General features: G+C 41.1%; 2 protein-coding genes across 4 annotated transcripts in view; one reads left to right on the top strand and one right to left on the bottom strand.

Annotated features, from left to right (window-relative positions):
* Positions 1-4,995, bottom strand: part of LOC141426117 (rho-associated protein kinase 1-like) — an 8,613-nt gene extending 3,618 nt beyond the window's left edge. Inside the window, 6 exon segments of the mRNA XM_074084977.1 lie at positions 294-337; positions 340-423; positions 426-501; positions 1,253-1,413; positions 1,739-3,667; positions 4,387-4,995. Coding sequence (XP_073941078.1) covers positions 294-337; positions 340-423; positions 426-501; positions 1,253-1,413; positions 1,739-3,667; positions 4,387-4,570 — 2,478 coding nt within the window. The 5' untranslated portion in view covers positions 4,571-4,995.
* Positions 4,996-5,477: 482 nt separating this feature from the next.
* LOC141426824 (TATA box-binding protein-like 1) lies at positions 5,478-12,637 on the top strand. Of its 3 annotated transcripts, none has more exons than XM_074086014.1 (4): positions 5,478-5,755; positions 7,598-8,133; positions 8,642-8,736; positions 11,933-12,637. In XM_074086014.1, exons 2-4 carry the CDS (start codon positions 7,613-7,615, stop codon positions 12,136-12,138), a joined length of 822 nt encoding a protein of 273 aa, XP_073942115.1. In that variant the 5' UTR covers positions 5,478-5,755; positions 7,598-7,612; the 3' UTR covers positions 12,139-12,637. The 3 variants fall into 3 exon arrangements, with proteins under 3 accessions (XP_073942115.1, XP_073942114.1, XP_073942116.1); XM_074086013.1 differs by lacking the exon at positions 5,478-5,755 and adding an exon at positions 5,865-5,997; XM_074086015.1 differs by lacking the exon at positions 5,478-5,755 and adding an exon at positions 6,399-6,564.
* The last annotated feature ends 578 nt before the right edge of the window (positions 12,638-13,215 follow it).

Here is a 13,215-nt window from a genome sequence, read left to right as displayed (position 1 = left end):
AAAAAAAAACGGCAAAAAAAATGAAGTGTGTTGTATGGGAGCCCTCTTAATTATTTATTTTATTTTAATTATTTATTTTTAACGTGATTACACAACTAAACTACATATTCTGTGAATATTTCAAGCGTGTCTACCTGTTGCCGTTATTAATGTCAAGCAAAAACACGGCAAAAAAAATCACTTTTATTGTATGGGAGCCCCCCTTAAACTGACAGACAGACAGATAGCGGAGTCTCAGTAATAGGTTCTGTGGCATGGCGGCACCCTAAACTAAAGTGTGTTGTCAGACTCACCCTGGCGTAGTACATGTCTCGCTCGGCGCTGGCGGCGGCGAGTTCTCCGTGGCGTCGTGCAGCGCCGCGCGCGCCGCGTGCAGCTCGCGCGCGCGCGCGTCGCGCTCGGCCGCCGCGTTGCGCGCCGCCGCTCCGCCGCAGCCGCCTCCCCGCCCGCCGCCACGCGCCCCGCGCGCTCCTGCTCCAGCGACGCCTGGAGCCCTACCACCTGCGACATCAACTATATTAGCCTCAAGAAAGCCACACTTATAATGGCACGGTGACTATGATTGCTCCACTCTTTAATCGATCGCGAGTACCTATTAGGTAATTAAGATTTTAAATTAATACACGTATTTGAAAATAGAAAACAAGTTTAGTATCTATTAGACTACTTAATTAAATCAATTACTTATATATGCTTTTCTAATTACAGCGGTTAGTAAATGTGACATAAATAAATTATATTTTGCATAATAGGGTCTGTTGAGCGTGTCCTGGGGCAAGAGTGGCTGCAAATTAAAAAAACTGTCACAAATACGTAACAGGGAGCAATCACATGCGCGCAAACTTTCTCGTACATTGTTTCGTGCGCTTTTAATTTTATTCGTTTGAATTGAAAATAAAGCTTTTTTTTTAAGTATCTCAAAAAAAAAATATAGATTAGACATAGAGATCCCTCATAAACTATGACATCATATAACACGAGGACCATTGAAAGCCCATACTGAGTGCTTTTATAAGCACATTGTGGTTTATAATTTTTAGTACATGACTACTTGATACATTTGCAAAAAAATCAGCATTGGAGTTGGTTGACCCAATGAAGGGTATAGACAAACATATATTATTCTTAGCATTTTTGAATGTAAAAGTGAAAATACCGTAACAAATTATATAAATTTACAAACCTTAGGTTTTTTTATGAACATTCATTATACATCACAAAATACAACGATACAACAATACAGATTAATTACCTTCTCGCTCTCCTGCCGATGCTCGCCCTCGAGCTTCTGGAGGCGCTGCTGCATCTGCCGGTAGTCCACATTGAGCATGGACATCTGCCGGTCCTTTTCCTGGCACGTGGCTTCCGCGCGCTGCCGCCCCGCCTTCTCCTCGTTCAGCTTCGCTTGCAGCGCTACGCAACCGTCAACCATCACGTCAAAAACCCTCCGACACACCATTTTATTTCAAATCAATCTGAGGTGTATGGGGTGTTCGTGGAACATCTTACGAGGACTAGAGCTTCTCGAGTAAATACGTGCAATATAAAGGAAATTAGCATGTGGACAATACCTGTAAATATGGTTTCCAACGCTCCTGAAGCATGCAAAAAGTGAAGTAATGAAGAGTCATTTAGTTATTTGGCCGGGGAGCGGTAGCACATAGCCGGGGTCGCGAGGGTAGCACGAATCGTCAGGGCGACAGGAGCATGAGACAGGAGAAGCGAGGAGGCGGCTCACCTTTGACGAGCTCGAGGTTGGCCTCCTGCTTGTTGAGCAGCTGCGAGCGCTGCGTGTCCTGGTGCGCGCGCAGCTCCTGCTGGTAGAGGTGGTGCGCGGCGCCGCGCTCGTGCGCCAGCGAGGCGCACTCCTTCTCGAGCGCCGCCACGCGCTCGCCCAGCTGCCGGTTGTCGGCCGCCACCTGCTTGAGGCGCGCGGCCGAGCGCTCCAGCTCGGCGTGCGCGGCGCTGAGGCGCGCGCCGGCGTCGGCCACGGCCGCCTCGGCGCGCTGCCGGCCCGCCTTAGCGGCGGCCAGCTCGTCGGCCAGCGCGCCGCGCTCGCGCTCGAGCGCGTCCCGCTGCGCGCGTAGCCGCGCCGCCGCGCCGTCGCTGGCCGCCGCCGCAGCCGCCTGCACCGCCGTCAGCTCGGCCGCCTGCTTGCGCGCCTTCACCGCCGAATCCGACTCCTGCTTCAGTTTCTCACGCAGCTCTGTCAGCTGTTTCTCCAGAGCGTTGATTTTGTCATTGTAGGATTGGAGATGGCTCATCTCTTTCGCTCTCTTGTTCTGCTCCTCTTCGAGGCGTCTCTTGGCTTCGCTATAGTTCATTTCTGCTTTTCGTCTGGTCTCGACCTCCGCCTCTGCTTTTCTCTGTATTTCTTTTAAATCGTGGCGTAACAGGGCCAAATCCTTGTCGGTGTCAGCTATAATTTTCTTATTCCTAGATTCTCTCTGAGACAATTCCTCCAACTGTGCACACAGAACTACCTGCCTATCCTCTAAGTTACGTCTCCCGTCTCTCTCCCGCTCTAGAAGCTTCTCTAGCTGCAGAATAGCTTCGGAGCCCACATTATTAATGTGATTAGTTGAAATTGTGTCCACGACATCAGCATGCAAGCTCCTCCTGGAACACAGCTGGTAATCACCATTATAAGTGAAACCGACAAAAGGTAAATGGTTACCTACAAATGCTTTGGGTACAGGGAAGGATTCATCCAAAGCATCAGATTTCTCAATTTCATCAAAATTTTTGGTGTCATCATCACTAGACAACTCTGGCACTACTGGTGGCACAGAATCCCTGAGATTATCAAAGCTCCACTGGTCATTGTGCAAGAATGGGTGCTGCTTGATTTCATCAACACTATTCTTACCTAGACGTTTCACCCTGTCCGTAAGCAATCCTCTTATTAAAGATTTGGCATCTTTTGAAATTTCTACATCATCAGGAAACTGTAAAGAGTTCCTATGATCCATTATTTTCCCATAAGTTCCTACTAAGCTTTCAGCATAAAATGGTGGATCACCAATTAACATTTCATACAAAAATATACCAACGGCCCACCAATCACATTCACGACCATAAACTCCCTCACCATTCTGGGATTGTAACACTTCTGGTGAAATGTAATCAGGAGTACCGACAGCATTGCTCGCCCGCACCAAGCCATCAGGCCCCATCCTCATACAAGTGCCAAAGTCAGCTAATTTCAAGTGTCCATACTTGTCAATCAGCATATTATCAGGTTTGACGTCTCGGTGAACAAACCCCATGCCATGAATAACATCTAGTGCTAGCACTATTTCCATAGTGTAAAACTTAGCCCATTTCTCAGGTATATCATAATTAGACATAAGACTAACAAGGTCACCCCCGGGCATGTAATCCATTACCATATAAAGATATTTGTGGTCTTGGAAGGCAAAATGTAGTTTGAGAATCCATTCAGAATTTGCATGTGCCATTATATGTCTTTCTTCCCAGAAGAATGTTGAGTCAGACCTTTTGATCATTTCTACTTTACTCAGCAATTTCATTGCATATACCTGCTGTGTGGACTTGTGTCTGACTAGTTGCACCTCACCAAATGCCCCCCGACCTATGACTTTGATCAGGTCATAGTCAGCTGCCTTCATACGGAGATCAACAATTTCAGAAGCAAACTCTTCATCTACAACAAAAGAGAACTTATGATACTACTAGTAGTATCTCTTGCACGCGTAAATCATTAGATACAGCAGTTGAATTGCAATTCTGAGTTTACAAATGCATGTGGGAATTCCAGAAAATTATGTTGTGGTTTTCATTGACATTGCATTAAAAGCTACTATGCCAAATTTCGTGACTCTAAGCTCAATGGTTGTTATTTTGAGATTTTAACCATATCCCGTGGGAATATCAGGATTAAAAGGTGCCCATATGTTATTCCAGATGTCCAGCTATCTTCATACCAAATTTCATCCACATCCGTCCAGCTGTTTTAGTGTGAACAAGTAACATACATACACACACACAAACTTTCGCATTTATAATATTAGTAGGACATATATTCATATTTGCTCCTATTTGTGCACAATCATTTAAAATGTTGATCAAAAATATAAATTCATTAGTGAATAAACATTGGACTAGTATTAGAAATCATTAAAACAACAATGTAAACTGAAATATTAATCAAGACCTGTATAGTCTGGATGACAAGATATTAGCAGTGTTATCAAAACACTTCATATGCCAAACACACTAATGTTTTTAAGATTTTACAGTTGATATAGTTTAACTGTTAAAAGTCTCCTGAACAAAAAAGGTGATAAATGTTTGCTACAGAAACAGAAGAAAGTAGTGTGTATAAAAGTGTGTAACTGAGAGTATGTAGTCGGGCTAACTTACATCTAGTAGTGTAAGCCTCAACGTTCTTCATGCGGCGGATGGCTGGGTGGTCGCAGTCGGACACGAGCGCGGCGACGGTATCCAGCAGCGAGTCCACGTTGCCCGGCGAGCGCGGGTCGCATAGCCGCTCTTCCAGCGCGCGGAGCCGCCGCAAGCGCTCTTCGTCCTTCGGCACTACTTCCATACTGACACCCTTTCTCACGTCTTCACGCACTAAACGCCACCGCACATTCTCCGGATCACACCACCCACTGATGCCACATCGCAAACCCTGACGAGTATCAGACCTTAGAAGACAGCCGCCTGTTTGTTTTATCGCAGACGCACTATTCTACTGTTAACAACTTATGTTTCATTATCGAAGTCGAAAAAATTTTGGTGCATAGCTCAAAATGACAGCAGATAAAGGTGGCTCTCACAACAAAGCATATGCACGTTTGCGACTATATACTACTGATTATCGTAAATTTAATAAATTGTTAACTGTATATGAACACTAAATTGTAATAATTATTGGCACATCTTTGAAAATATTGTCTAATTACGAAATATTCAACCGCTTGACCGATGATCGAACAATATTATGAAGTTAGCAGCAGATATGAAGTTCACAATGGCGACTCAACAGTGCCACAGATTAAAAAGGCAATGTATTTTAAAGTGACCTTACACGATTCGATATGGATCCAGAATCAAAACTACACGATGCTATCACAACACTGCATAAGTTTTTTTTTACATTTACATTATGCCTATTACATCAACGTGCGCAAATTTATTTATTTAGTTATGTTTCCAAACTACTCTTTCGCTTTAGATTAAATTTACGCATTTATTTTGGGGGTTCATAAGCGCAGAAATATATAGTTAACTTTGATCAAAGCTTGGTCACCGAGGTCTTCGTACTTGCAAAAATCATAGTCATACTAATAGAGAAAGAAAACCTCCTCGGTGGTACTTTAGCTAGCTGTATCGGTCCGTTTTTTTGTAGTCTGTAAAGCAAGCATAGACAAACTAAAAATCATTCATTCTCATTTCATTCATAGACACGCAGGATCCTTCACTCAAAAATCCAAAATTCATTTTCATTCATTCGTTTCGTTTTGTTCACTTGTCTGATCTTGAATGGAACATGGCGGTGCTAGGCAGGATGTGCATAAGTTCTTAATTTTTGCATTTATTATCAAATCAAAGTTTTCGTGAGCTATAATATCATAATTAGTGTTTATTTGTTAATTGAAATATCTGCTGTTGTGCTAAAACATATCATTACCAGCTGTCTTCATTCTGCCTTGACTGTTTGCAATGAAAATTGTTACTTCGTTGCTGGTGTAAAAATAATTGTGACAAATATAACACATTATCTCAGGTAATTGTTGTTTTAATCTATGTTACACATTTAGAAAAAAATACTGACTACCTGTGATCCTGTCGCAGGTCTGAGACTGCATCATCTGTTCAATCCGTTCAATTCGAGTGTGCCCCATTTTATTTCAAGTTCTCGTGTTAAAAAATTACTTCCCAGTGTACCCGTTTTTGTATTTGGCCTATCACATTGGAGATACTTTTAGAGTCGATATGGTCGCAGGATATTACTTTATTGTGAGATTTGTGAGGTCTAACTCTTCTTATCCTTTTCTCTTTGTGCTCTAATCCAATCACGTGTGGTTCAGGTCGTTACGGGGTCAATAACTGGTGGTTTCGACTTATTTCGGTATAATCATACGACTGGGAACAACCACAAGCTCAATATTCCAAGATTCGATAAATTTTAGCAATCGCCTTGGAGCATCGTGCCTGTGAGGAGAGCTCGGTAACCTGTCGCGAAGGGGCTTTTCATGTACGCAGATTCTTAGTTTGGCATGTGCAAATGCAATCCCAAACCAAGGCGCATGCAGGCAGCAGGGTGCAGGTCGCGGGGGCGAGGGCGGCGGCGCGGCGGGGCGGGGCGGGGCGGCGGTCGGTCCGGCAGTCAGCTGTGCGAGTGTCATCTGTCTGTTGTCGAGGTAGACTCGCTCGCGCCTCGCGTCGTGCCACGCCGTGGGAAGTGGCCTAATTGTTACCCCTCCATCGAATTATCACTAAATTTGATGCTGTTATATGAAGCTCTATGAGATAAATATCAAAGTTATTTTGTTTTAGGACCAATGATATTTATACTGTAGAAGGACAAATAGGGTAAACTGGATGATCCTTTGTGTTAAGTAGGCTGTGATATCTGTGATATTTCTTTAGTGTGAAATCCTAGGATTATACCTAGACTCAAAAATGTAGAGTAATCTTGAATAGGTGTTTAATTAGTGCAATTATTAAATTTTACTTATTCCATTTATGTCCACCAATTTAACATCATTCAATCCTGCAAACTTAAATAAAGAACAAAATCAATCACACTTTCAAACATTTTGTTGAAATCTATCAGTCAACCTGATTCATAGATTAAAATATAAGCATATAAATGTGTTAAAGGAATCCTTCCTGTACCTAGATTTACCTACATAAATATAATGTCTGTAAACACTGAAGTCCTTGTGAACAAAGAAAGCAATCCTTGAATGATGATAACATTTAAGAGCTGCAGCATACCACTGTTTAAGATGACACTTTCTAAATACTATGTATACTTACCTCCTAAATTATTCTAAATTTACATCCTATGGCTCATAAAATTTAAAGTAGAGAAAATTGAGAATTATATGAAATGTTGCATAATAACATGCGAAACCATGCTGAGTAGAAGTTGTTTTCATTGTTTCATGTGTGTTTGGTATTGGCCATTGTTATGCAATCAAACATTTTCAATAAAGTTCCCTTTACGATTCTGCACTAGAAGCTGCCGATAACAGCTAATGCTTGTGCTGCACTCGTTTTTTATGTATTTTAATCAACGGTTGATTATATTTGAGTGATTCATTTCCTGTTTTAGTGAGTTGAGAGCTAATCATTCATGTTATTATATTAAACCTGACCTCATTTTGTTGCTACTGAACTGTGGAGTTTGTTGACTGATTGTTGACTAGAGGATAAGCAAGATAGAATCCACTAATTAATTTTCAATTATAATAGTAGTAGGATTTTAACCTTCACTTTAAATGATTTCTATTAGCACCTGATTAAAAGTGCCCATTTTTGAAAAAATAATTTAAAAATTAGGGATAGGATAGGATAGTAATAAGTCTGGTGTCTTACGGTTCAATGTTTTTATTTTCAGCAAGCTGTGGTGGCCATGGCTACGCTGATACAAGAGAATGGTATTAAGGAGCTCAGCAAAGGCACCCACAGCATCGCTAACCACATGGTGCCCGACCATGAGTATTGCGAGCCCAAGCCCGAGCCGGCTGCGCCCGCCGAGTGCGCAGCGCCGGCCGACGACGAAGACACCCCCGAAATTGATATCATGATAAACAATGTTGTGTGTAGTTTTAGTGTTAAGTGTCACCTGAACCTGAGACAGATAGCTCTGAATGGTGTTAATGTAGAGTTTCGTCGCGAGAACGGCATGGTGACCATGAAGCTGCGGCGGCCCTACACCACGGCGTCGATCTGGTCGTCGGGCCGCATCACGTGCACCGGCGCCACCAGCGAGGAGCAGGCCCGCGTGGCCGCGCGACGCTACGCCCGCGCCCTGCAGAAGCTGGGCTTCCAAGTCCGCTTCCAGAACTTTCGTGTAGTTAATGTATTAGGAACGTGCAGAATGCCCTTTGGAATACGTATAACAGCATTCTCCAACAAATATAGAGAAGCAGAGTGAGTATTAAATTTCAATTTTCACATCTCATTGAACAATTAATACCTACACTAAGTACAAACTTTGTCTCACTCTTAATTAAAACTACATAGGTACCATAGTTTATTTTTACTTTTGTAAGGATATATACATTCCTGTAATTTAGTTGAGAAAAAGGCAGCAACATCCTTAAACTTGTTTTATTGCATTCCAAAAAAGATTAGAGCAATGACAGAGGACAATGACATTGTAACATTGGACTTTATGTTTTGAGATATGCAAAATGTTAATCAAATAATGAGACAAGTTCATTTACCTACATTTAGGTAGGCACTCGATTGAGCTATTGAAGAAATAGGTTGATCCTTATAATTTGATTGTTTAAATATTAGTTTCAGTTTACTTGTGATTGCACCTTATGAACAGAAAAAAACAATCCAAAATCATATGCACCAAATCTGTACTTTTTTTTATTTAGATCATGCAGGATATTGGGTGCTTTTTAATATTTTTTTTATTTTATTTCAGCTATGAACCAGAGCTCCACCCAGGCGTAACATATAAATTATACAATCCTAAGGCAACTCTAAAAATATTTTCCACTGGAGGTGTTACAATTACAGGTAAGGTTTACTTTAAATAGTTACAAACCTCCAGTTTTTTTTTTTTAATTCTCCTGCGGCCAAGTGCCTTTTACAGGCCTCTCAGAATGAGACAGCTTAGGCTGTAGTTCACACTTGAGTTTTGTGCACTCTCGTCTCGTCTCTTGTCTTGGGTACTCATCTTCACACACATGATTAAATTTCTTCGCAGGTGTATGCAGGTTTCCTCATGATGGTTTTCCTTCACCATAAAGGTTGTGGTAAATTTCAAATGTAATTTCGCACATTAATTATGGATAACTTATAAGTGCGAGCCTGGGCTAGAACCCACCAAGACCATAGATTAGGCGAGTAAGCTAGGCATAGTCAGGCTACCATGGCTTTTTTCAATTAGATAGCTTAGGTTTGCCTCACCCATCACTCCAATCCTCTAGCTTCAGGATTGCTGCATAATGCCAGTGTGGTTAAAAGATTAAAACGTAACAACATTATTTACGTAATGCAAGAGGCACTGGCCTTTACATTTCCATACTGTCATTCCTCATATACCTCATCTGATTATAGTCTGGTGACTGATTGCAGATTTAAAAAAAGAGCTTAGGTGAGCTTGAATGGACCCGAGTAAAATATATCGTTGGGTGACAAGCAAAAGTCACTAAGTACTAAATACCGTATCTCAGCATGAAATTACTAACTAGATACAACTTTTTGAAGAGCAGTGACAGAAATTTTAGAGAAGTTTGCTTGTCTGCGGGCGATATTACTCTGTGACTGTGAGTTAACTGCTAAGCTAACCCAGAGTTAGGTAATGTCAAACATAGGGCCTGTCATCCCTTAACCAGGTTTAAAAAATATTTTTTTTAACAATTTGTGATAGCATGCTTTAACACATTCATGCGAGCAGGCAGCAGATTTCAAACTAAAATAAAATCTCCACCAACTGACGGTAGGAGCTTACAGTAACTGTTGTGATATGATGGGCTAACAATACAAATGAAACGGATACAAAATTCAGATCTATTGTCAAGAAGACATTAATATCTAAGGTGTATTATAAAGTTAATGATTATGTCATGGATATTTGGAAATCAAAAATAATTCTGATCCGCATTAGCGATCCCTTCCAATAGCGAACCTACTGTGTTAAAAATAAAGTTGTGTGAAATACTTGTGATGTATAGATATCATTTAATAATATTGTAAATTTGTTTAAAAAAATATACTTCGTTGAGTTTCTTGCCGGATTCTTCTCACCAGGAGTTTTTCCGAACCGGTGGTACATTTTTTTGACATTCATAAGTGCTTGTTATAGCCACTTATAGCCTAATTTGAATAAAGATATTTTGACTTTGACGTAACCAGTACTTTGTTGGAGGGAATATTGACATCCAGTTATGTTGTGCAAATAAACAAGATTTTTTAAGGCGTGATTTGTGTCGTAACATGAATCCCGTCAATTAACGTATCGCGGTGCTCGCTTCAACGTATTAAACAATCTGGACGTTTATTATTATAAATCTGAAAACTTATAAAACAGTAAGAAACAAAAGTTACATAATTTGTCTATAAGTTCGTCTGCCATTGAGTTTTTTTTTTATTGATCCAACTTATACTTATTGAGAAACGGTTAAACGCTTATGTAAGGTAAACACGTTTAACAGCTTTAAATAGAAAGAAAGAAAATACATTTATTCACAACACAAGACAACAATATTATTAGGTACAAAAAAAACAACAAAGGTATGTGTCATTGCGGTTGTGAATCGGACACTGGCTCAGCATAATGCTGAAGCGTTAAAAACACCCCAGCGCTGATTTTCAGCCAGCACCGTCGGCAACCCTCGGACCGTTATAAAGACATACTACACACCATTAACTACATAAGACTATGTAAATAAATAAAAATAGCGTAACAAATTTCGTCTTTGGTCTTGGATTGGACAGTTGTATTATAACCTTTTTGGGTTTTAGGGTTTAACGAGGTTATGATGCTGGCTGTGATTTATTTCAGGATTTGTAACCAGTAACAGTTATCATGGGAAGAACGTAATATTAATATCCTGAGATACAGTAAATAAAACAACTTTACTGAACTGTCTAGGTTTAGAATCTGGATAACAAGTCGCTCATGGCTTCAGAACGTAGACGTAGATACGTCTTGAAAGCTTGTATACTAAAGTTTTCAGTTACTACAACATACCACACTTTATTTTTCTCTTAGTAATAGTAGCTTCACATTTAAATATATCGGGGTGTTGTATGATGGCAATGAGGGCTATCGCGTATGAATTCGCCGCTAGAGGCGCTAGTGTAGTGTGAGGTCTCCGAAATGTTAAATCTCATAGTTTTTAGGTGAGCTATGCGCGTTTATTTATAATTAGAATAATTTTGGGAATATTTTCCATTACCTGAAATTAATTATGGCAATTAGCAATGGGGCAATAAATGTTTGTGTTTTGAGACAGTTTTATATTTCGGAAACTTTTGTCCTCCCTTTTTTTCCGAACAAAACGGGACTACGCAACACTGTGCTCTGTTGCTCAATATTTTTATGGTACGGTTTTAAGGTATATTAAATATGATTTTAATCTAAATTTTGTTTTCACGCCCGTAATAACAGACTTTGAATGCCACACTTAAAAACCTCTCGCAACAGTGGCGCCATCTAGAAAGACAAAAAACGATAGCCCTCATTAGAATGGCATCATAGGGGCTACTCCGAAATTCGAAAATCGAAGTTCGTGTCGTGCCGTCCCTCTCACTCTCGTATTAAATAGTATAAAGGTGCGGCCACATACAATCGCTCGTCGCTCGTTTAGAGCGATAAATCTGGTCACGTGACCCATTTTTAATGTGATTTTGAATTTCCCGCGACTCAAAAAAGTAGCGTCAAGTCGCCGCATCGAGCAGCAGCGACAAGATGGCTGCTTGCATGAATGATCTTGGTCTTGGAAGCTGATTTCTTAATCTCATTTAGTAGCAGTCGTGGCAGTGGTACAAATAAAAGAAATGGTGTGAATGAAAAAAAAGGGTTTTTGCCGAAATTGAAGAGGTTTTTTTTCCAGCGATAAAGCTCAACATTCCAGCTTATGTCACGTGTCCAGATTTGACGCTGGAAACGAGCGTCGAGCGTTTTGCATGTGGCCCCACCTTAAGTTCTAATTTTGCACTTCGTGGTACATGATCAGTCGGCTTAATGTTTATCGTGTTCCCGCAGCTCGCAGCGTGTGCGACGTGCAGTCCGCCGTAGAGCGCATCTTCCCGCTGGTGTACGAGTTCCGCAAAATGCGCACACCCGAAGACGAGGAGCTGTTCCGGCAGAAGCGCGCGGCTGCGGCGGAGGCGGCGGGTGCGGGCGCGGCTGCGGCGGCGGGCGCGCCCGTCACGCAGTCCGACGACGAGGGCGGCGACGCCTGCGAATGACCGCCGCCTCGCGACCCACCCGGCCGGACGCCCGTGCGAACGAACTGACCGACTCATTGACATCAAAGCAATAACTGATCGGTTGTTAGTGTGTGAATTGTCTGCGAGCTGTTCGGTTCATGCCAAAGATATTTATTAGGGGAGGTGCTTTGCAGAGTGCCAACGCGGACGGTGCCCGCGCCCACTCTGCCGCCTATACGAACGTATTATTTTCGTGATGCTCCTATTAACTCCTAGTTTGCGTAGGTGATATAGACTTGTTTGTCTAAACCAAAATTTGTCTTGATATATTGATTAATATTAATGTTCAGAGAATTAATCTCGGCAACGATACTCAAGTTCTATTTTCTTTTGCTGTTATGATTGAAGAATTAGTAGTGATATTTGTAATAGTGTTCAATAACTTATGTTCTACGAAAGAGATGACTGAACGATTAGTTAGATGTTAGTGTTTGTAAATATGAGAAGCTTGGACATTATACATTTAATTGAAAAATAAGTGCTTGTTTTATTGTTTATTAGTATACAAACTGGAGACAGGGGCAATACGCTTTACGTATAAGGCACAAATGGTTCCTTTGCATAAAATTGTAGACAAAAGGTGCTAGAAGACGAATAAAGTGAACAAGTTAACATTACAAGATCAGTATGTTTTTATTTTTGCTGAACATATAGAAGTTAGCATATAATTTTAGTAAAAAATTACATTAAACACGTCAACCCCATATAATGTTTGAAAACAACTCGAACGCAATGGGCCTCATAATCAACGGTGCATCTCATTAGTAATTTAATTACGTGGAAAAGGGAACCCTTGTAACTTTTTGGTCCGTACGTAATTTATTAGGCACATTTTGCAAATAAGCTTCTTAATTTTTATTACTTTCCAAGTAAAAGGAACCGTTAGCGCATTCACTGCCAGCGACGCATATATGCGTTTTTGGAACTTCTCCCCCCAGTGCCGCTGTCATAATTATTCATACATTTTGAACGCACCTGTGGTCAGTCAAGTATAGTCAGGTGGCAGTGAATGCGTTAAAAAAAGGTTGGTACAGTCAAAGAAACTAAATCGCGAAG

Source organism: Choristoneura fumiferana, chromosome 3 (genome assembly GCF_025370935.1).
Source record: "Choristoneura fumiferana chromosome 3, NRCan_CFum_1, whole genome shotgun sequence".
Taxonomy (NCBI): domain Eukaryota; kingdom Metazoa; phylum Arthropoda; class Insecta; order Lepidoptera; family Tortricidae; genus Choristoneura; species Choristoneura fumiferana.
Note: the sequence above shows the minus strand (reverse complement) of the source record. Positions and strands in the feature narration are given on the sequence as shown.

Excerpts from the sequence above, each read along its gene's own strand:
- LOC141426824 (XM_074086013.1), top strand. The coding sequence starts at position 5,965 with ATGGTCGCAGGATATTACTTTATTGTGAGATTT. Across the intron at positions 5,998-7,597 it reads ATTACTTTATTGTGAGATTT|CAAGCTGTGGTGGCCATGGC; the intron begins GTGAGGTCTAAC and ends TTTTATTTTCAG. Across the intron at positions 8,134-8,641 it reads AACAAATATAGAGAAGCAGA|CTATGAACCAGAGCTCCACC; the intron begins GTGAGTATTAAA and ends ATTTTATTTCAG.